The sequence below is a fragment of the Archocentrus centrarchus genome, chromosome 2 (assembly GCF_007364275.1).
Source record: "Archocentrus centrarchus isolate MPI-CPG fArcCen1 chromosome 2, fArcCen1, whole genome shotgun sequence".
Taxonomy (NCBI): Eukaryota; Metazoa; Chordata; class Actinopteri; order Cichliformes; family Cichlidae; genus Archocentrus; species Archocentrus centrarchus.
Genome location: NC_044347.1, coordinates 4,408,151 through 4,432,504, shown reverse-complemented (window position 1 = coordinate 4,432,504; position 24,354 = coordinate 4,408,151). Strand labels below are relative to the sequence as shown.

At 44.0% G+C, this 24,354-nt stretch overlaps 1 protein-coding gene across 1 annotated transcript in view; it reads right to left on the bottom strand.

Moving 5' to 3' along the window:
* Window positions 1-11,977: 11,977 nt before the first annotated feature.
* The window catches only part of LOC115791988 (BCL-6 corepressor-like), an 83,305-nt gene continuing 70,928 nt past the window's right edge, over window positions 11,978-24,354 (bottom strand). The window contains 5 exon segments of the mRNA XM_030746307.1: window positions 11,978-13,567; window positions 17,394-17,577; window positions 18,519-18,596; window positions 20,412-20,557; window positions 22,376-22,542. Coding sequence (XP_030602167.1) covers window positions 12,274-13,567; window positions 17,394-17,577; window positions 18,519-18,596; window positions 20,412-20,557; window positions 22,376-22,542 — 1,869 coding nt within the window. The 3' untranslated portion in view covers window positions 11,978-12,273.

Here is a 24,354-nt window from a genome sequence, read left to right as displayed (position 1 = left end):
ACATATTTCCACCAAGATGGGCGCCCAAGCACACACACACACACACACACACACACACACACACACACACACACACACACACACACACACACACACACACACACACACACACACACACACAACCACAGCTGGTTCATCTTTACATCACTCTGTATTCATCCCCACCTCTTTCACTCCTTCAGTCTTTAAGGACTTCTTTTTCCCTCGCTAATTAAGCCCAGTTTGTTGCCATGGAGTTTCACTATAATGAAATATGTTTAAGTTCATTGTTGGTGGGTTGCTGAGTACCACAATTTAAAAAACAGGAACACACATGAAGGTTCATTCACAAGTCAACTAGATCCCTGATTAAATACAGGAACTAATCAATAACCAGTTAAACCAGTATTAAATAATCACAAGAAAGACCATCATTACCTCCTCCGTGAATTGCCACCTTATCATCATGGAGCTGTTTGTATGTCCCAGTGATCCCAGGAGCTGTGTTGTCTGGAGGCTTTGCCCTCTGGTAGGGTCTCCCACAGCAAATTGGTCCTGGGTGAGGAGCCAGACAAAGAACAATTCCAAGGACCCCTTATGAAAATATATCAAGAGAACCGTTTACCCTGCCCAGGGTAGGGGAATCTGGGGCCCCACCCTGAAGCCAGGCCTGGGGAGGGAGCTCAGGAGGGGAGTGTCTGGTGGTTGGGCATTGCACGTGGTGCACAGAAACATATAGTGAGGGTGTGGTGGGAATGCCTGGCAGAGTCCAGGAGATCTTCAATTCCTACCTCTAGCAGAACTTCAACAGCATTCCAAGGGGGAAGCTGAGGACACTGAGTCCGAAAGGACCATGTTCTACACCTCCATTGTTGAGGCTGCTGCTCAGAGCTGTGACTGCAAGGTGGTTGGTGCCTGCCATGGTGGTAATCCCTGAACCAGATGGTGGTCACCAGAGGTGAAGGTAGCCATCATGCTGAAGGAGGAGTCCTATTGGGCTTGGTTAGCCTGTGGGACTCCGGAGGCAGCTGACAGGGACTGGCAGGCAAAGTGGAACATGGCTCGGGCGGTGGCTGAAGCAAAAATTCAGGTGTGGGGAGTGTTTGGTGAGGCTATGGAAAAAGCCTTTTGAATGGCCTTGAAGCAATTCTGGCAAACTGTCAGGAGACTCAGGAGAAGAAAGCGGTGCTCTGCTCACACGGTTTATAGTGTGGCTGGGGCACTGCTGACTTCAACTGAGGCTATAGTCAGGTGGTGGAAGGAATACCTTGAGGACCTCCGTAATCCCACCAACATGCCGTCTGTAGTGGAAGCAGAGTCTGGGGATGAGGGTGCTAGAAAGGAGGGCCCGTCTATTAGTCAAACCTCAGATTCAAGAGGAACAATGCAGTTTTCATCCTGGTTGTTGAATGCTGGACCAGCTCAGCTCTTCATACTCTTGAGCATATTCAAGTGTGCATGGGAGTTTGCCCATCCAGCATGAGAATTAGCACCTCTAAGCCTGGTCATCGTCTGAGGACCATAGCCTCAGGTTTGCACTAAATTGCTCCAAAAGGCTCCAACAGCACAAACATGGTACAGAGGTCCAGCTCAGAGACTCACAGACAGCTAGCAGCTACAGCCGCCTGTGTCGCCATCAACCTGACACTTAAACATGAGGGTCTATGGGGATGGACCCACTTTTGGAGCCAACCTCAAATGGACATTAGAGGAGCTACAGTATTTGACTCTTCAGCTTTGGCCTTAACTCTTAGTCCTGCAGGTTAGGTCTTATTTAACTGAAGTCAAGATCAGAGTGTTTTCAGCACAATAAAACAATTAGTTTATTACAGAGAAACAAATTACCAACTGACCCACTAAAAGTAATATTATTACTACTACTACTACTACTGATCAGCCAATTTAACACCAACTAACCAACCATCTGGCAATCCAACAGCTGTCTGCTGACTTCAAGCAACAGCAGATTTATGCTGGGCTTTATCTAAAGGGCCAACAATGAGAACACTCAAAACAGGAGTGGTTTTTCAGGTGGAGGCCACTGACATGTTTTCCCTCCTCATCTTTTTATCTTTTCTGATAGTTTTGCATTTGGCTAGGGTCAGTATCACTACTGGTAGCATGAAGTGATACCTGGACCCTACAGAGGTTGCACATCAGTATGTGACATTCCCAGAAGGTTTGGTGTATGGAGGAGACTACAGCAGACAAGCAGTTACTCCAAGAGAGCTAGATAGGGCCATAGGTCCTTGACCCATCAGCAGGACCGCTGTCTGCTCCTTTGTGCTGGGAGGAACAGGATGAACACTGCCAGTGGGCTACTGGTAAGGTAGGCCCACCACTGGTGCCCTCTGCTTTCACAGATGAGAGCAGGCTCACCCTGAGTACATGTGACAGATGTGAAAGGGTCAGGAGAAACCATGGAGAATGTTATGCTGCCTGGAACATCGTTAAGCATAACCAGTTTGGGTCAGTGATGGTCTGGGGAGGCACATCTATGGAGGGATGCAGAGACCTCTACAGGCTAGGCAACGGCACCCTGACTGCCATTAGGTATCGGGATGAAATCCTTGGAGGCATTGTCAGACCCTACGCTGGTGCAGTGGGTCCTGGGTTCCTCCTGGTGCACAACAATGCCCAGCCTCATGTAGCAAGAGTATGCAGGCAGTTCCTGGAGGATGTAGAAATTGATACCACTGACAGGCCCTTGCGCTCACCTGACCTAAATCCAGTAGAACACCTTCGTCACATCATGTTTCGGTCTATCCGATGCCGCCAGGTTGCACCTCATACTGTTCAGGAGCTCAGTGATGCCCTGGTCTGAGGAGATCCCCCAGGACACCATCCATCAGCTCATTCACTGTCAGACATGCATACAAGCACATGGGGCCATACAGACTACTGGTTACCATTTTGAGCTGGTGCAATGAAATCTTGTCAAAATGGACTAGCCTGCCGCAGGACTTTTTTACTTTGATTTTCAGGGTGCCTTTGAATTCAGCTCCCTATTGATTGACAGCATTACCCACATTACCCAGTCCATATCAGTATAGATATCCAGCATGACACCCCCCCCCCCCCCCCCCCCCCCCCCACACACACACACACACACACACACACAGAGCTCTGATGTGTTTTCAAAGTGTTAATTTTTGAGCAGAGTATTTAATCTGAGCTCTTGTTTAAACATCTGCAGTAATAATATTAATTCATGTAACAATGGGGAAAATTTTTCATCGGAATACACTTTCACTTTTGATAATTTATTTATTTGTAGTGAGGATTTTTTTATTGTCTTTTAGTGATACTTTTACTAAAGGAATGGTTCTAAAAAAATCCTCCACAACTTCTGATTCTCAGCTAATGGTAACTAATTTGATGAGTACTATAGAAGCTATAGTATTTTACAGTTCTCCAATCAGGAAGGAGTGCAGAAAGACGTCCACGAGGCTGGACAGTAGTGTGGTCATCACCTCTGTTTGCCTTTCTGCAAAAGTCACAGCATGCCACAGATTTGCAGGTGTCTGTTTTTGAGACTGAATTATCACCAACCCACCAACCAGTTTTCAAGCATCAGCCAGACTGTAATTCAAACTAGCTCATCAATAGCACATTCATCTAATTTATAATGAGACCCTTCCCAATTTATTAAACAGCCAAATTAATGTTTATCACAAGCAAATCCACCAATTCATCACCCCAAGATCAACCAAACATTGAACCAAACAACAAAATTACATCAGTTTAAAACACCAATGGGTTCATTGTCAACTGAAAAACAAAATGATGAAGTAGTACATTTATAACCCAGGAGCTTTATTTTGTATTTAAGATGATTTAAAAAAACCATATATTTGTGGTTAATTCTAAAAAAATGTGAAGCATATCAGTATTCTCAGTGGGGAAACGTATGTGTGTGTGTGTGTGTGTGTGTGTATGTGCTCTCTTCTACTCTCACCTTTTTATCCTGTTTTGTGTGTACACCTATCTTTGTGAGGATATTGTGTCTGGGCCTCAGTTTGGGCTTTCGTGGCGGTTTCAGACACTTGGCGTCCTGATTGTTGGTCCTCACAAGGAGAGAAGTCCAAATGTGTGTTTTTGAGAGAAAAGTGAATAATGTGTGAATGACTCATCTCTCTGTCTTTCTCTCTCTATCAGGATAAATAGGGTGTGGGCGATCGAAAGTGAAGACAGGACTGAGTGAGCGAGGCTGTGCGAGGCCAGCAGACACAGAGAGAGGGAGAAAACATCCAGCATGCATGAATGGACTCTCTCTCTTTCATATAAGAGAAAATAGTTTGTCCCAGTTTTTGAGAAGCAAGTGAGTCACCTCGTTTGCACTTTTCACGTCTTTGTGAGGACCCTTGTTGTCTGGCCATCACGACTTAACATAGAAGGTCTTTAATGCAACGAATGCAGCTTTAAACATCCCTAATGAAATGCATTCAGCTGTCTGAGGTTTTGAGGACACATTCAGTGAATGTAGTCAACAACTACTGTGCAAAACCTTTAAATCCTTCACAGGAACAGATGGAAGCTCATCTCCGCCACTAAAAAAAGAAAAAAAAATTGCCATCCGTAGCTCTTTCGATTTTCGAGTTGTGTTCTCAAAATTTTGAGTTACATATCTCAAATTTTCGTGTTAATAGCTCAAAATTTCAGCTTATCTCTACCAATAAGGAAGCTCTGAGAAAGAGGTCAGTTAGCTAGCAGTTTCTAGCAAACGTGAACAAATTGTCGACATTTTTTTGACAGTCAAAGGTCAAAATGTCTTCTAGCAAAAAACAGCTGCATAAGAGATAAGGAATGAATGTTTTCATGTAGATCTTTTGGACAGCTGATACCTTCAGCTTCCTGCTTCCGGTTAACAAGGAAATAATGTACGGATCATGGAGCTTCCTGATCGGCAGTGCTAAGTCTAAATTTTGAGTTCTTAATGCAAAAATTTGAGATACGTAGCTCGAAATTTCAACTTATTAACTCGAAATTTTGAGAAAATAACTCAAATTTTCGAGTTACAGATGGTGATTTTCTTTTTTTTTTTTAATTGGCAGAAACAAGCTTCCACAGAAACACGACAAGGACGTATCTGATCACACCCGATTTTAAGTCCAAGACAAGGTCTGAAATCAAAATACAAAAAATAGACTAAGCTATTGGACCGCCAAATTTTAAACCAGTTCAAAACTGGTGTAACGCCAAGAAAATGCTCCAAGAAGAAACCTCACGTAAACCCAAACTTTTCCAAAAACAAACAAAAACATGACCAATAAGTCTAACACTAAGTCTGAAACAACTCTCAAAAATGAGTATGAAACAAAAGGAAATTTTCAGAAAAAATTGGACATGAAGTCCCAAACTTTCAGCATTAAACCAGTCTAAAACTAAGGGCCTGTATTACAAAACAAGTCTGACACATCCAGGACATACAGTAGTTTCACTCTGGTAATGGACTGATATTTATACAGGCCTTTTCTAGTCCTCCTGACTACTCAAAATGGTGTAGAATACAAGTCACATTTACTTATACATTCATACAGTGCTTAATTCTAACATTAAGCAATTCTAAACAGTCAGTTTAGAATATCAATTAACCTAATGAGAATTTCTGTAGACTGTTGGCAAAAGCTGACGTACCCAGAGGAAACCCATGCAGGCACACGAAGAACATGCAAACTCCACTGAAAAAGGCCCCAGCTGACGTTTGAACCCGTACCTTCATGCTGCGAGGTGAGCGGCTTCACTGTTAAATCTATTTAAAGGTCTGATAGCAAGTAAAGACCAACTATAAAAACAGAATTCAACCTGAAAGCAACCTCATTGGACCTTTTATATGAGGTCAATAAGTACAGGGCTCAGGTGCCCTGCTGCAGGCTTAAATTGCTATATTAAGGACTGAAGGACAATCACATTGCTTTAAAATTGCTCACAGCTTGGAGAAAAAAAGGAAGGCTAATGTTAGAATAAAGTTGCTGGTAGTATCTTACTGATGCTCATCAGGGAAAAGCAAAAACTTAAAAGGTCCACAGAAAACTTCCAAGAATGGTGATACTCCTTTCCCCAGAACTGATTGCTCATACATACGCTATATTGCCAAAAATATTCACTCACCCATCCAAATTATTGAATTCAGGTGTTTCAATCGCTTCCATGACCACCCACAGGTGTTTAAAATCAAACACCTAAGCATGCAGATTGCTTCTACAAACATTTGCAAGTAAATGAGTCACACTCAGGAACTCAGTAAATTACAGCAAAGTATCTTGACAGGATAGGATGCCACCTGTGCAAGAAGTCCATCTGTGACATTTTCTCACTACTAAGTATTCCACAGTCAACTGTTAGTGATATTATAACAAAGCAGAAACGATTGGGAACGACAGCAACTCAGCCACAAAGTGGTAGTCCACTTAAATTCACAGAGCAGGGTCAGCAGATGCTGGGGCACATAGTGTGCAGAGGTCGCCAACTTTCTGGAGAATTCTACAGACCTCCAAACTTCATGTGGCCTTCAGATTAGCTGAAGAACCAGAGAGCTTCATGGAATGGGTTTTCATGGCCGAGGAGCTGGATCCAGTCTGGTTTTGGTGGTTGCCAGGAGTACGATACCTGTCTGACTGCATTGTGCCAAGTGTAAATTTTGGTGGTGGTGGTTGTGAAGGTTTATGGTGTGGGGGTGTTTTTCAGGAGTTGGGCTCGGCCCCTTAGTTCCAGTGAAAGGAACTCTTAATGCTTCAGCATACCAAGACATTTGGGACAGTTTGATGCTCCCAAATCTGTGGGAACAGTTTGGGGATGGCCCCTTCCTGTTCCAACATGACTGCACACCAGTGCACAGTGCATCATCCCTGTGAGGGGGGGTCGCAGACGGAGACGGCGCAGAGAAAGGAGGCAGAAAAGAGGCGGCAGAGCTGGCGTTTTGGAGAGGCTACGTAAACGGCCTCATAGACCTCCGTTACCCAGTGTTTTCCTCGCCAATGTAAGATCACTCCCGAATAAAATGGATGAGTTGAGACTGCTGGTGGCTACAAACAGGACCGTGAAGGACTGCTGCGTTTTGCTCTTCACTGAGACCTGGCTTCATTCATCCATTCCTGATGCAGCCATCGAGCTAGCCGGCAGGACAACGCACCGGCATGACAGAATGCGGACCTCCGGTAAGAGCAGAGGAGGGGGTGTGTGCTTGTATGTAAACAACAGCTGGTGTACAGACAGTATGACTGTGAACAGCCACTGCTCCCCGGACCTGGAGTACATGACTGTTAAATGCAGGCCCATCTATCTGCCCCGTGAGTTTACAGCTGTTTTGATCACTGTTGTTTATCTTCCCCCTGATGCTAATGCTAACTCGGCTGTTAGTCTCTTACATGACACGGTTTGCAGTCAACAGAGCAGATATCCTGAGGCTGTACACATCATTGCAGGAGACTTTAACCATGTCGATTTAAAGACTGTTCTACCCAAGTTCCATCAGCATGTTAAATGCCCTACAAGAGGGAACAACACACTGGATAAAGTCTACTCTAACATCAAGCTGGGTTTCAGGGCTGTGCCACTGCCACATCTGGGCCAGTCAGACCATCTGTCCCTGCTTATGATTCCAGCATACACCCCCCTCAGCAAAACTGCTCTTTCTACATCTAAGACTGTTCAGACCTGGCCTGAAGGTGCCTCTCAACAGCTGCAGGACTGCTTTGAAACAACTGACTGGGACGTATTCAAGCACCAGGACCTGGAGCAGTATACCTCGGCTGTTCTGGACTACATCAAGTTCTGCACCGACACTGTAACTGTGGACAAGAATATCCGGGTTTTTCCAAATAGAAAGCCATGGATGAATGGAAAGGTGCGGAGCTTACTCAGAGAAAGGAACATCGCCTTCAGAGCTGGTGATGGGGCGCTTTACAGCGCTGCCAGAGTCAACCTGAAGAGGGGCATCAGGGAGGCCAAGGCTGTGTATAAGAGGAGGATTAAGGACTGTTTCCAGAGCCACGACTTCAGGCAGGTGTGGCAAGGGGTTCGGCATATTTTGAACTACAAACCCAGCCTGTTAGTTGATCAGCGTAACATCAATCTGGCAGAGGAGCTGAACAGCTTCTTTGCACGCTTTGAGGTACAGCAATCAGAGACAGCCATCCAACATCCCTCAGCAGGCAGCAGCAGCATCCTCAGGCTGCAAGAGCAAGAGGTGAGGCGTATGCTGGAAACTGTGAACCCCAGGAAAGCTGTGGGGCCCGATGGTGTCTCTGGACGGATACTGAAGGTCTGTGCGGCTCAGCTGGCTGGTATTTTTACCAGCATTTTTAACCAGTCCCTGAGCCAGGCTGCTGTCCCTTGCTGCCTGAAGTCCTCCATTATCGTCCCCATCCCCAAGAAGAACACTATCAGAGGTTTGAATGACTACAGGCCAGTAGCACTCACACCAATTGTTATGAAGTGCTTTGAAAAGCTTGTCCGGGCTCACGTCATCTCCAGTCTCTCTCCCAGACTAGACCCCCACCAGTTTGCCTACAGAGCCAACCGGTCCACAGAGGACGCCATTGCCACGGCCCTCCACTCTGCCTTCTCTCACCTGGAGCAGGGGGGGGAACTACGCTCGGCTGCTCTTTGTGGACTTCAGCTCGGCGTTTAACACCATCCTTCCTGGCAGACTGGTGACTAAACTGTCAGATCTGGGGATACCACGCTCCACCTGTCTTTGGATCAAGGACTTCCTGACAGACCGTTCCCAGAGGGTAAGAGTAGGTCCCCACCTCTCTTCAGCCATCAGCCTCAGCACCGGCTCTCCACAGGGCTGTGTGCTGAGTCCCCTACTCTTCACCCTCTACACACATGACTGCACCTCCATACATGCCAGTAACTGCATCATTAAGTTTGCGGATGACACCACTGTGGTGGGGCTCATATCAGGCGGGGATGAGTCAGCATACCGGGACGAGGTGCAGCGGCTGTCAAGGTGGTGCAGTGAGAATAACTTGATCCTGAACACCACTAAGACAAAGGAGATGGTAGTAGACTTTAGGAGGACAACACATGTCATTCAACCTCTGTTCATCGAGGGGGATGAAGTGGAGCTGGTTTCAGATTTTAGGTTCCTGGGAGTACATCTGCAGGATGATTTGACCTGGAGTATCAATACGACCAGCATTGTCAGGAAGGCCCAACAGAGACTGCATTTCCTGAGGGTTCTTAGGAGCAACTATCTGACCCAGAATCTGCTGGTGTCCTTCTACCGTTGCTGTGTAGAGAGCATCCTGACCTACTGTCTGTGCGTGTGGTTCAACAGCTGCACAGCAGCAGACAGGAAAACACTCCAGCGAATCATCAACACGGCTCAAAAGATCATAGGCTGTCCCCTGCCCTCCCTCCAGGAACTGTTCAATGCCCGCTGCCAGAGGAGGGCACAGAACATCCTCCAGGACCCCTCACACCCTGGACACTCCTTGTTTCAGCTACTGCCATCAGGCAGACGTTTCAGGACAATGAAGGCCAGAACAAACAGACTGAGGAACAGCTTTTATGCCAGGGCTATCATTGAACTGAACTCTGTGTGGTTTGGACAGTGATGTGGGGTGGTAGTGCTGACTGTGTGCGTGCGTTGGTGTGTGTATTGGGGCTAGATTCGTCTTAATTTACTATTGTGCACTGTATTTTAGTAATCATTTTTATCACTCATATTTTTATTATTTTATTATTTATTGTCTGAGGCACCTAGAAAGGAATGCATTTTAAATTTCGTTGTGCAACTTCTGTGTACAATGACAATAAAGATTCTGATGATTCTGATTCTGACAAAGCAGCTCCATAAAGACATGGATGAGCCAGTTTGGTGTGGAAGAACTTGACTGGCCTGCACAGAGTCCTGACCTCAGCCTGATAGAACACCTTTGGGATGGATTAGAGCGGAGACTGTCAGCCAGGCCTTCTCTCCAACATCAGTGTCTGACCTCACAGATGTGCTTCTGGAAGAATGGTCAGAAATTCCCATAAAGCTTTCCCAGAAGAGCTGAAGCTCTTATAGCTGCAAAGGGTGGGCCCACATCATATTAAATCCTCTGGATTAAGAATAGGATGACACTCAAGTTCATATGTGTGTGAAGGCAGACGAGTGAATACTTTTGGCAATGTAGTGTATTTTGTAAAGGAGAAATCTGGTGAATTATGGATCTACTCAGTGTGTGTAGACATCTGAAGTCACACAGAGTGGTTCTAAACAGACTCAAGTCTCTTCAGCAGGAAGCTCCTCCACAGGTGAGCTAAACTGTATGTCCAAACTGCAGGCCCCACCTACTCCTGTGGAGCAGGTAGATGACTGGAGAAGCAACATATTTCTGTTTTCATCCAGTAGAGCAATAGAAATTTGGCAATACTTCATTCAGTGTTCATATCTGTTCTGTGTCTAATAACAACATTTTCCTATTTAGAGAACCTGAGGTAGAATTACTTTAACTACATGAAATTATTTCAAGGAAAATTTCAGTATTTTTTTTTCACATGTGCCACAGGCACAGCATGGCTGCCAAGTACATCTCACAGTCTCTAGGTACTGCCCGGTGGGAGGCTTCCAAAAGTTGCCCAATCGTAAGGAAGTGGACCTTTGGGAAGGGGGACTATCAGGAGAGTTACAATAGCCTGCTTCAAGAATGAAGTGAATGGTTGCATAACAGGCCAGTAAACAAATAAATATAATTTTAAACTGCATACATTAATGAAGTCTCAGAAAGAAAACAGAGCTAGAAATAAGATGTGTCCAATTTGTTCACTTTGTTCGAAAATTACAAGACTGCTAGACATGCTAAAGACTTGGCTGCAGTACCACTAAGAGTTTTAAAGACTTGCCAGAAAAAACACAGGCTAGCTCATTAGCTTTCTTTTATAGTATACCATGCGCCTTTCTACTACAGGAACAATATTTATCCAATTGGCACGTAGCCCCACTCTTCACTTTTGTGAGGTCACTCAGACGTATCTACCCTGAAGGTGTTTTTTTCTTTCTCCAAATCTACAAAGCTACCCTAAAACACTCTGCAATTTTACACTATACTACCACTAAAAATAATCCGTTAGTTTCATGCTAACAGTGATTAAAAATAAATAACTAAATAAAACACTTATATTGCTAATAAAGGAATTGTTAACAATTTTAATTGGCAAGCAGTCACCATATCAAATACTAACAAATGGCCTCCTCGCCCTGTTAATCAGGCAGCTACATGTGAAAAAGAAAGTTTTCATAGGACTTTATGCAGTCCCATGAAAACTAAATACAACCTTATTGTTTTCACAGGAATTAAGAGGGTAAGTAGCAGCCAGGTGCTGCTAAACAAGGCACTCCATTAACTGATAATCTGCAAGCGTGACCACCTCTATAGAAGCATAAGATTTGGCAGTTTGGTAGTCTGGAGTATTAAATCCAAATTCCACCCAAGATCCACAGCTCAGACTCTACAGGCCTCAGTTAGCGTGTTAAATGTTAAAGTTCATGACAGTACAGTGAGAAAAGTCTGAATAAGCTGTGTTGCCATGCTCTCTATAAAGAACATGGGAGCACAGCTTAGGTTTGCAAAGCTGCATCTGAACAAACCTCATCCTGACTGAAATGCTGGGTGGGACCTTAAGAGAGCTGTGCATCAATGTATGCCTGCAAACCTCAATGAACTGAAGCAACGCTATAAAGAAGACTGGGTCAAAATTCCTTAACAATGATGTGAGAAACTGATAAAAACTATTACTTCAAGTTATTGCTGCTAAAGGCTAATGAATCTAATGAATCATGGGGTGTACTTAGTTTTCACAGGACTGCAGAGTCTTGAGAAAACCTTCACTTTCACATGATTGTACGTTTGTAACATTACAAAGTCTTGCCAGTTAGTTCTGCATAATTCAGACAATGTAGCCATTCTTTCCTTCTTCTTCATATTTATTGGACAGTAATAGATTGGTGACAAAAGCCAACAGGATGCTGAATACAAAATTACACACAAAGGTAACAAACAGCTTCCCAGAAGTGAACCAACAATCTTAACATGTCAACAGAAACAGCATTGTATTTACACCAGACTGCATTTACAAAGAAAAGGTGATCTGTCAATTCTGTGCTCATAAATAAAATAAAAAACAACAAACAATATTTACAGTTTACATATAACACACATTTATTACTGGTCTTGCCACAGAGGACACTGTCCTTTCAACGTCCAGATCTGAATTTACATATTTACATGTATGTTTGAATGTTTCTCAGTATGATTGTGCCAAGATTTATTCCTTCTTATTTCCTGGTGTTTTGTCATCTCATGACTTCCCTTTGACCCGGGCACCCTTCCCAATCATTTTCCCCGGCTCCTTCTTCACGTCTCTTGCAATGGCACCAACTTTCATTCCCAAATCCCTGATGTGAACTCTGACATTTGCCAAGTTCCTCTGCCAGGCAGGGTCCATCCTTATGGACTTAGTGCCTTCACCTTGGGTGTCACAGGGATTAGCTTCTCTTTTTGGTGCTGTGCTATTGCCACCCATTCTCTTTATTCCCTGACATTCCCATGTGCTGGCATCCACCCTGACATCTGGCTTTGCAGGGCCAGAGATCCCAGCGTTCTTGCTTCGCAGTCGTTGTGGTTCCCAAATACCACAATCAACTGCAGCAGCTGGGTTTGTAGAATCTGAAACCCTGCCACTCTTGTTTCCTTGATTGTGTCGTTTCCACATGTTAGCATCCACTGTCCCATTTGAATGAGTGGGAGTAGTATTCCCAGGGTTCTTATTTCGAAGTCGTGGTGGTTCTGATACTGTGTCCAATTTGGCATCAGAATTCACAGCATTCCGACTTCGTAGTCGTTGTGGTTCCCACATACTAGCCCCAGCCATCACATCGGATTTGACAGAAGTGATTTCCACAGTTTTATTCCCTTGCTGCGGTTGTTCCCACAAGTTGGAGTCCATCTTGCAGTCTGGATTAACAGAATCCGCTACTTGAGGATTCTTAGAACGCTGTCTTTGTGGTTCCCACAAACTAGCATTCAATGTTGCGTTTAGCTTACCAGGAGAAGGACCCACAGAACTTTTACTTCCTTGCTTTTGTGGTTCCCACATGCTGGCATCTACTTTAGTTTCTGCCTTTGCTGTAGGAGTAGAATATCCCAGATTTTTAAATCCTTGACCTCTGGACTCATTCTGGCTCAGCTCCACACTTTCCACCTTAGGACCAGGTTCTGGCCCATACTGCTCTGAGGATAATGGTGGTGGAATACGTTGCAGCTGTCTTGGTGACGGTGGTGGAGATGGAGTTGGTGGTGGTGAAGCTTCTAGCGAGTCCCAGCGACTGTCCACAAACTCCAGTGAGGAGCCGAGCATGCCGGCCAGCTCAGGAGTAGCCTCCACCAACTCCAGAGGGTCCTTGACATCTGGCCTGAAGGAAGCCAGCTCCTGCTCATCAGGACCTGTCAGGAGCTGTGACAGGGATGCCTGCCGGTAGAACTCGTCCTCAGGGATGGACTGCACATTGAGCTGTGGGAAGAGGCGGCGGAAAGATCGAGAAGTCATCCGAAGACGACCCAAGACATCAGCAAGGAGGAGCCAGTTCCTGGGACTAGAGGAAACAAGAGGGACAAATGAATAGATCAATGTCAAGCAGTGTTATTTTATTTATTTATTTTATTTTAAAAGGCTCATTCTGTGGTAAGTCAGACCCCATTATGTTTAAAGACTTGTTGTGAGAGGCTTTAAAACAACATTTATACCAGAAATGCCTTGTTGGCCAACAATTAGTCATAATAGAAATGTAACAAATTATTTAATCATCCATCCATCCATCCATCCAGCCATCCATTAATCCATCCATTCTCTTCCGCTTATCCTGTTGAGGGTCGTGGGGGGCTGGAGCCTATCCCAGCTGTCATAGGGTAAGAGGCAGGGTACACCCTGTACAGGTCGCCAGCCTGTCGCAGGGCCAACACAGAGAGACAGACAACATCCACATTCACACCTATGGGCAATTTAGAGTGACATGAAAAACCCCAGTGACTGCATGTCTGCATGTCTTTGGACTGAGCAGGGGAGCACGTTGGCGCAGTGGTTCGCACTGCTTCTCATAGCTGGAATAACATCTAGAAGGCCTGGGTTTGATTCCACCTTGACCCAGACCCCTCTCTCTGTGTGGAGTTTGCATGTTCTCCCCGTGTCTGCATGGGGTTCCTCCCACAGTCCAAAGATGCAGTTACTGGGGTTATTTGATCTCATCAATGTTAAATATCATGTGTATTTGGGTATAAAGGAACCTTTTCATTCCTTAAGAATGGCTTCTTGACAGCTACTTTTCAATTAGACCATTTCTGACAAGGCCTCAGTAAAGAGGATGAATCAGCTGAATGTCCAGTGTCAGGTCTTTGCTGGATTTTTTTCCTTTCAGATATGGTTCATCTACTGTAGATAGTTTTTTTGGGCCTGCCACTTAATTTTTTTTTTGTCTTCCACTTGTGTTTCAAACAAACTGCATACCATGTCAAGATATGCCAAGTTTCAGCCCGTAGTTTTTGGGAATCACCTTGTTGGTGTGAAAATGCTAGTTTACCTGTCAGATTGTGTTCTCTTTAGAATTTTTAATAGATCCAATTAAAAAATGGAAACAGAATGCAATGCAATTTAAAGCTGGTTCTTTGCTAAGCTGTTTGTTATGTGCATACACAACACTGCTTCATGAGTTAGGTGCCTTTGTTATGCTTGAATGATTCATTGGTCAGTGTTAAGTGGCTTCAGAAAACATTCTTCTGAAAATGATCAGGTACAAACACTGGACTGAAAATGAGTGAAAAAGCAGCCAATGTCCAAAGAAAAACTTTGACAGACCTTCAGAGAACTATTGGTAAATAGTCTGATACTAAGAGCTTTTCTACTCTGAGTGCTCCAAGTGTTTTTTTACTACAAGCATCATTCCCCCAGTCACACACAGTCATATAAGCACTTTTTTCTAAAGCCAAGCACATTGAGTTCAGTAAATTGCCCAGGGATTCTCTGACGTGCAGGCTGGAGGAGCCGGGGAGTGACCTTCCTGAGCCACAGCCACTTTAAAAAAAATTACAGGAAAGTCTGGCTTCTTGGAAGCAAAATATAAAGAAATGAGGGGTGGCTCAAGACTTCCACAGTATTGTTCATTTCAGAACTAGAGAAAAAGTTCTTGATTCATGAGTCCTGGGAAAAGGTGTGGCCAAGTGGTTTGACAGAGCCCCTACAAAACTTTGGAGTTGCAGCCCCCACATTAGACTTCAACTACATGTATTAAATTTGTACAATATTTGTTTCAGGTCAATTTTTACAGCTGAATAAATAGATATTAGCATGCCACTATGTGCAATTTATGATACTGACAGAATATGCCAATACATAGCACCCATTTATGAAACCAGAAATTCAGTCATGACATATTATCAGGTGTTTCCTGCTGCTACAGTGTACATTGGAAAAAAAAATAAGATTCCAGGTTTGAAGACATCTACATTGCCCATAATAAAACCCCTCACCCAATCATCACTGCTTGTAGCCTTAATTTAATATTGAACACTGTGGGCTGCTGTATAATGACTGCAGTCGTGCCTGACAGATTATATATTATATATTCAGCAGAGGCAAAATTTTAAATTTGGCTTCCAGAGATGCCAAAGAGAGAAGAGGAAGGTGGGAGGAGAAGAGAAGGAGACAGCTCCTCTTTTATATATTCTGCTGTAGCAGCCGAAAACATCAATGGAGCTGTTATTGATTCACAATGTCTGTCAATGTGCGTGCGTGTGTCAAGGGCAGATTAACTAACGCACACACACGCGCGCGCGCAGAGCTGTGGACAAGGCCACATGTTGCTTTAAAGCCAGTTGCTGCCTGAATTTTAAACAGCTCGGTGAAATGTGTGTCGCTGCCCGGTGGCCTTGTATCCAGGAAGAGCCATTAATACAACATCAGATGGCAGACAGGAAAAAAGAGAGCGAGCGAAGAAGAGAAAGAGAGAGGCGGAGAAAAGCGACAGGGGAGGAAGACGGAGTGGAAGCCAATTAGCCGCGTCGCCACGGCGATGCAATCCTCGTTAACGACCTCTCCGTCTGTCCTCCCTCTCCTCCGCTGAGGATCTTTTTTCTTTCCTTCTCACACCACCCTTCATCCACTCTCTCTCCCTCCGCTGCTGCTCCCTTCTTTCCTTTCGGAGCTGCTTTCCGCCACCTTAATTGGTGTCTGAGTGTGTGCGAGTGTGAAAAGACGTGTTAGAACAACACTGAGGAGGAATGTGTGAGTGTGAAGAAGATAAAATGACTGTGAATAAGAAACACAAAGTGTGTACGCAGGTGTGGTCTTTGTTAGTCCCTTTTTCTTTGGTCAGATTCATTTTGCACTACTTCCTTTAGTGTTTGTACTTTAGAATTAGCCCCTTTAGCCCTAATTTAGTCCCAGTGTGTTTGTCCCAGAACCACAGTGCCAGCATATTAATCTTTGGTCTTTTTTGTCCTGGGTCAGACTTATATAATCCTGCTACGAATTTAGCTCGATATGTTAAGTCCAGTACTCCTTGTACATTTAATACAACTCTGTTTAGTCCTTAAACCGAAAAATTGGTGGTTCTTTTAGTCCTAGTCTCTTTGGTTATACCATGTGTTCAGTGCAAACACGGTTACTCCCACTTCTATTTGCTCTCGTTTCTTTAGTTGAAGTTAATTTAAGACCATTTACTATGATAAATGTGTATGCAGTCCCTTTAATCAACCCCAAAATACTTGTAGTCATATTCCCAGTTCTGTTTATATCCTTCAGTACTTTAGCATTAACTTGGTGTGCTTGCATAGTAGGTGGATTTGAATCCAGGTCTTCTAGCTGTGAGGCAACAGTGCTAACCACCACACCACTGTGCTTCATGTACTGGTGTGAATGTGAGTGTGGATGGTTGTCTGTCTCTCTGTGTTAGTCCTGTGACAGGCTGGCGACCTTTACAGGTGTACCCTGCCTCTCACCCTGTGACAGCTGGGATAGGCTCCAGCCCCCCCCAACCCTGAACAGGATAAGTGGAAGAGAATGGATAGATCTTTGTACCACTTCTTGTTCTAGTTTGTTTAGTGACTAATATACTTTCCTTGGTTTCTGTTTTTTATTTCTTTTTTTTTTTTGCCCTTTTGGTCTTTCAGTGGTCTTCCAATGTGGCCTTTGACCCTAACACATCTAATTCTAGTCTGCTCGATCCTTGGTCCTTTACCACATCAAACACAACGAAGCTACCTAACCCCCTAGCTCCATTAAATGTCTTTATTATTAAGTTTAAGTTCATATTTCTTGCATCCTTGCACTTGGTTTTCATTTAAGTGGAAGAGAATGGATGGATGGATGGATGGATGGAAGTTCTGGATCTCAAAGTTTCTGAAGGCAACATACGAGCAATGACTCACCCTTGGGACAGCGACACCTGGATGTTGTAGCATGGAAGCAACGGTCGGTCAGAGAGCTCAAACTCAAACACTTCCCTTCTGGCACGTTGCTCCTCATCCTCATCCTCCTCTTCATCCTCCTCCTCCTCCTCTGGTCCCGGTGGATCAGCAAGGATATTATATACACTGCCTTCACTGGATGGCTCTACACAGACAACAGTCCACAGCAACACATAAAAATCGTAATCGAAGTTCGTATTTTCTTCAGCCCTAATGTGTTTTTGTACTAATCCCTTGCTTATTGTCAGTTCCGTTACTTTCACTCATTGTAATCCAGTAGGATTGCAATGAGTGAAAGCAAAGCTTGCCCCTCAGTCACACAGGCCTAGAGACCAGTTGGTGACCTCGTGGTAACCACCAGTTGGTGCAACATTGAAGACTTATTTGTGACTGCTTTGGTAGCGAGCAGATTGCCATGGTCATCTATAGTAGTGAAACCTGAAGAGGTATGACAAATATTGGAAATGGAGAACATTCGTCGTCAAAGGAAAAGTTTTCTTATTGCTGCAACCATTACCTTTCAAAAGGCACAAGTTTTACTTTGAACACTCTCTTTCTGGTACATTTTATTTAGTCTTAATTTCTTTAGCCACAGTTGTATTTGTTTATTTGCTTAGTTCTGTTCTAATAGCACAATTTCTTTCCATTCTAATTTGTTTCTTCTAGTTCCACCAGTCCTTGTTCTTATTCCCTAATCTGTTTAATCCTCACTCGGCAGGCCCAAGTTCCCAAGGTCCCGTTAATCTTAACTGGTTTAGAGGGAGCCCCTTTAGTTTTAACCTGTTTAGCTATAGTCCCATCAGTCCTAACTGGGTTTGCTGTGGTTCCTTCATTCCCATCTGGTTTATCAGGGGTTCCTTTTGTCCTGATTCTCTCTGAGTCAGTCATTCTCAGGCTCTAGTTTAACCCTGCCTCTTTCAGCACAGCTGCATTTCTTTTCATCTAACTTTTGTCTTTAGCTGCAGGCCATGCAGTTTCTTTAATCCTAAATTATTTATCTTTCCCAGCCTTCCTGCCTTTCCCCTCTGATGATATCATTGGTGTGTACATGTGTGTATATGTGTGTGCGTTTGTGTGTAAACTAACCGCACACTGAGCTGCCGTAAAATTCCCAGTAGATTCCCGGATCGCCCTCCGACCTTCCCTGGAGGTCAGAGAGATAGTCTGCAGGGAGAGAGAGCGGCAGAGTCAGTGGCTTTTGTGGCTGATCAAAGAGCCGACCAATCAGAGAGGATGAAGGCAGCGAGATGAAAACAATAGAGCCACACACAGACACACTCACACAGACGCGCACACACAGACCCACAGTGAAAGACGGGAAGAAGAAGATGAGTGTTTGTGTTCAGACGGTGCCGGCTCGTCGCCGTGGCGCTTGGCGCTGAGTAGACGGATGCTGGCAGGAGTGTGTGTGTGTGTGTGTGTGTGTGTGTGTGTGTAGCAGTAAGCTGTTCTGGGATTCAGCAGCCAAGCCTCATTAAACCCCTCTGGAGAGAGAGAAAGGGAAAAAAGAGAGATGGGGAGAGAGAGAACAAATAGAGGCAGGGAATGGTAATCAGACAGGCTGGCGAGTGCACACACAAGCACACACAAACACACACACACACACAAACACACACACACTCAGGCTGCATCGCTTTCCTCTCTGTTTCCTTCTTGTTTACTCCACTGTTTTTCTCGCTCTCACGATATGTTTAATTCTTTGTTTTTTCCACTTTCTTTTGTTCATTTCTCTTCTTTGGACGACTTTTACGTGTGAATTTGAATGACTTTTGTAAACACAGTCCAATGCCCTATGGCCGGACAGTTGTAGGGTGTCGGGACAGAAACTGGGAGTTGGCGGATCCTGCTTTGCTGACCTGAGTGGCTGACAGCTGACACCCTGAATGACTCATAAAGTCCCTTCAAGCCCTTCAGAGACGTATTCCCATGACTTCCACTATGTGCTCATGACTAGAAAAAAGCAAGGAGAGACAGCCTACAGAGTCCTCTCACTGACCCGTCCACAGTGGTTCCTGAATGTCACTCGGTAGCTCTGGCATGTCTTTCAGCCAAGAATTTATGATTTGATAATCCTTTACAGGTCAACCATTGGTGCAGGAAGACGAGGACATTCCTCACTCTCTACAGTGAAGCACGTGTTGGCAGCATCGCGCTGAAGGAGTGGTTTTTTGGGGGATGGACTGGGATGAGATGGATTCAGAAAAATGCAGAGTAAAAACCTTTCTAGGAGAGCAAAGGAGCTCAGGTTTTAGGTTTACTGACAAGAAAATCCAGGAGTAACTTCAGGAGCTCGGGAAAGTCCTGGACCTGAACCCAGCCAGAGTCCTGACCCGAGCACATGAAAATGGCCACGCAGCGATGCTCCCTATCCAAACCGGCGGAAGAAGAGCAAGACCTGAGACTGTCACTGCCACCAAACAACCTTCAGTCAGCTGAGAGCTTACGTGGATGGAACATTAATTTGAATAAAATACCACTTTTTTTTTTTTTGAACAGAAACTTGTTGCTTGTTTACCAGTAAAGTCAACCAATGTGAGAACACATTCCTTAGTGTGCTGACTTCCTGGGGGCTTCTGGAGAAGCAGATCCTGAAACAGGATTGTTGTTTCCATCCATGCGTTACTGTTCACCAATGCAGACAAATTTTAAGCAAATCCCATCACTCCTTTGCTCTCCACAGTGACTGTTTACCTGTATGCAACCAAAGCCTGCTCAAATATTATTGGTCAACTTCATTTGGGCTACAAATGGAAACCAGAAAGACTTATATCCACATCTGTTTACAGAGACTAACGAACCACTTATGTACACCAAATAACTGGCTCGTTGTGTATCACAGACTCGAGGGCAAACTTTCCAAAATAATCCACTGAAGCCCGTCTGACCAAATGATCGATGTCAGAACATCAGCAGGGCATTTCATTTATGAGTTATAACCAGCAGCAGTTAACAGGCAGCACACACAAATTTTCTTCCTACCCTCCAGAAAGGTTTCCATGGCAGCACTGTGGGTCATGTTGATTGGTGCTCGTCCTGAGTAGGAGGTGAGAGTGGGGTCGGCGCCACAGGCCAACAGGAAGCGTACCACCTCCACGTGGTCATTTTCCACAGCATCATGAAGTGGCCTGATGAGGAAGACGAGAGCAGGACTGAATCTATCCTCATCACCTGAAGGTCATTTTTAACCTGTTTCTACAGCAGCTGTTGCTGCCCGGCTTTAAATTATTTTATATTAGGCTCAACTGCTTCTAAGATTAATGTTCGCAGCAGAAAGAGACACATGACCCGTTACATCCACATGACTTATTTGTTTTAGATACACTGCACAGTTTGCATTGTTTTTCTTTAAATCTGACTCTCATACTTATTGTCCAGCAGAGAATCAGATTTCTGATTGACGTGCAAAAGTGCTTTAAATTTTAATGTCTACATGATATTATGAGCTGTAATAAAAGTTGAAGGGGTAAGAAAACAACAGCAGCAATTACAAACTCCTAATTTTGGATACTGGTAGAAAGGCTGGATTTGAGTTCTTTGGACTCTAGCTTTGAAAAGACGTTTGACTCTGCATAGCAAAATGTTCACGTGGAGAAACGGTCACTTCTCAGTTTGGCTCAAAACTGACTGAACCTGCTAAACTCTTATTTGTTACAAGTCCATCTGATTACAAGGGAGATACTGTGGTTTGCAGTGATGGCCCATCACTGACTACAGAGACATTCTGCCAGCATTTCTGTTTATATGGTTATAAAATACAGCTGAACTAGTACGATTTAAGAATGGTGGGCTTATAAAACGATCAGGGATGACATTATGACCACCTGTCTAATATTGTGTTGGTCCCCCTTTTGTTGCCCAAAGTATGCTGTGGTATCTGGCACCAAGATGTTAGCAACAGATCCTTTAAGCACTGTAACTAGTGAGGTGGGGCCTCCATGGATCAGACTTATTTGTCCATCACATCCCACAGATACTCAGCTGGATTGAGATCTGGGGAATTTGGAAGTCAAGTCAACACGTCAAATTTGTTGTGCTCTTTGGTCCAGTTCTGATGCTCATGTGCCCATTGTTGACGCTCTTTGTGGTGGACAGGGGTCAGCACGGGCACCCTTACTGGTCTGCAGCTATGCAGCCCCATACACAGCAAATTGCAATCTGCTGACATCTTTTTTATCAGAACCAGCATGAACGTTTTCAGCAATTTGAGCTACATTAGCTCGTCTATTGGATTGGACCACACTGGACAGCCTTGACTCCCCACATAGATCAGTGAGCCTTGGCCACCCATGACCCTGTTGTTGGTTCACCACTGCTCCTTCCTTAGACCACTTTTGATACATACTGACCACTGCAGACAAGAGCTGCTGTTTTGGACATGCTCTGATCCAGTTGGCCCTTATCAAACTCAAAATCTTGATGCTTGTCCATTTTTTTCCTGCTTCTGACACATCAGATGTTAACTTTGTTCTTAATGTACCCCATTCACTAACAGGTGCCATATTGGAGAAATAATAAGTGTTATTCATTTCACCTATCAGTGGTCATAATGTTATGCCTTATCAGTGTATGTGCCCCAAACAATTCTTTTATTAGTGCCAGCTGCATTTTCTAGATTTTACCAATATGCAGATTATACTATTATCTACAAAGATAATAAAAACTCACCCATATTTCCAAAATCATCATGGGACATGACTTCTGCCCAAATTTAAAAATAGCCTTTATTCTCTAAATAGAGTGTAAAAATAATAGGGACATTATGAAATATGGAAATATGCAGATGATACAGTTATCTGTACTTGTCAGTTATAGCTTTGTGCCCATTTGCACATCTTTCATTTATCACCAGTAATTGATCAAACATCCAGGAAACCCATGCAAGAACTCATATTTTCACTTAGCACTTACGATCCACCAAAAGCAAAAATCTCCTTGAACGGTACCTGGTTCCATCCTGAGCGCTGCAGTTGACATTGGCTCCGTGTTCCACCAGATGGCGTACGATGCCCAGCCAGCCACGGGCGCAAGCCTCATGTAGGGCACAGTATCCGGCATTGTCTCTATGGTTGACATCACAGATTCGCCGCTCGAGACAGTACAAGACCACCTCCTGGAAACGTGGAAACAATTTTGAGACCAGAGAAGATTTTTCCCTCCTGTCCCAAACCTCACATAGAATCTGAATACATTTTGTGTCTTGTATTATTTTTAAGATTGTATTCCCTTACAACAGCCCAGTGTCCCCAAAATTGGCTGTACACGCGAGCAGTTGTGTCAGGTTGCAGTTACACAGGCCTGTCAACCACAGGCCACTAGGAAAAAGCAAAGTATTCCCTGACCAGTTGGCGAGTGGTTGCTGGGGGCTGCTGGCAGTCACTTGGTGAAATTGGTTTTAAAATAGATGCTGCGCCAAAAATGGTGACTTGTCTGCAAAGACTTGTCGACTGGTTTGCGTTACACTTTTCAGGTTTCACTACTGTTTGGTAAGTAGTTGGCAAGTGTTTGCAGACAACACCTGTGGGGATGTACCAGTGAACAAAGCAATTGCAAGGAGGTTTTTAGTGCGGCACCAAGTACCACTTTGTGACCAATTTCACTTAGCAGCTGCCAGCAACCTCCAATAAATACCTACCAACTTTTTTCCCCTAGTGTTCAGGGGATCTCTCACTGGTTTCTAGGTCTGTGTGATGGAGGGCTTAGTCCCCATTTACATGACAATGTTTCCAGTGGAAATGGTGTCATTTTGTCATTGTCGTTTCCAAAAATGACTGAGATCTATCTATCTATGTAGAAAAAATATGCAAATAAATTGTGAGGTTGTGTCTATATGCAGATGATACAATCATCTATACAAACAATTAAACCAGCCACATCAACCAAATGACTGTAGCTCTAAAATATATTGTAACATATTTGTCAGAGGAGAATTTAGTATGCCTACACTTTATGAAAAACACAGCAACATGGAAACAACATGTTACAGGTAAAGAACAGTTCCACCTTAAGAACACAATTGAAGCCCCTGCACTCTCTAAAATGATTGCAGCTCAGAAATCTGTGTGTTCGTGTGTGTGTGTGTATGGTGATGGATGACGGCTTCATTTGCAAACTGAGCTCGTTAGCTTCACCACTGCACCTCAACGAGAGAGAGAGAGCAAGAGAGCGAGAGGCTGGCGACACCTGTGAGCCCCGACAAGAGCCATCACACTGAGCATGAAATATTCACAGTATGTGAGTATGCGCGCGCGCGTGTGTGTGTGTGTGTGTGTGTGTGTGTGTGTGTGTGTGTGTGTGTGTGTGTGTGTGTGTGTGTGTGTGTGTGTGTGTGTGTGTGTGTGTGTGGTTTTGACAAATCCTGGAAAAAAAAAATCCTGCCTGTGAATGTGTTTTTAAACATTTAGTGATTTTTAACCTAAAAAAAAAAAGAAAAGAAACCGAGTGCTATAATGACAGTTGCAGATTCAAGCTGAAGTTACCTGAGATGACAACCAGGAAAGCAACATATAAATATAAGGCTGCTTCCACTTTTACCATAGGTTACAAGATATGATGATTTACTAGTATGCAAATATTCTTATCAAGCTTTTCTGAAGCAGATGTTCAATGAAAGAATCAGTTCAGCATCATTTAGAGTTAATTTTGAGTTAATTTGGTTTTTTGGCATATTGATGGTGAAGAAAAACACATTATTAAAAACCCAAAAAGACTGAGGTGAACCATCATCTCTGAGGATGAAATGTGGTTGGAAAAAAATCCTTGGAGATGACTTAAACATTTGGTGGAATTTGGTGGAGCTCACGGCTGTGTTTGATAGTGAAAATGAGAGAATTTCTACACAATCTGAGGAGAACTCAAGGGACTGGGAATAAACATTGGTGGTGTAGCCTTAAGATAATCATTTACCACAAGGTGAATATAAAAA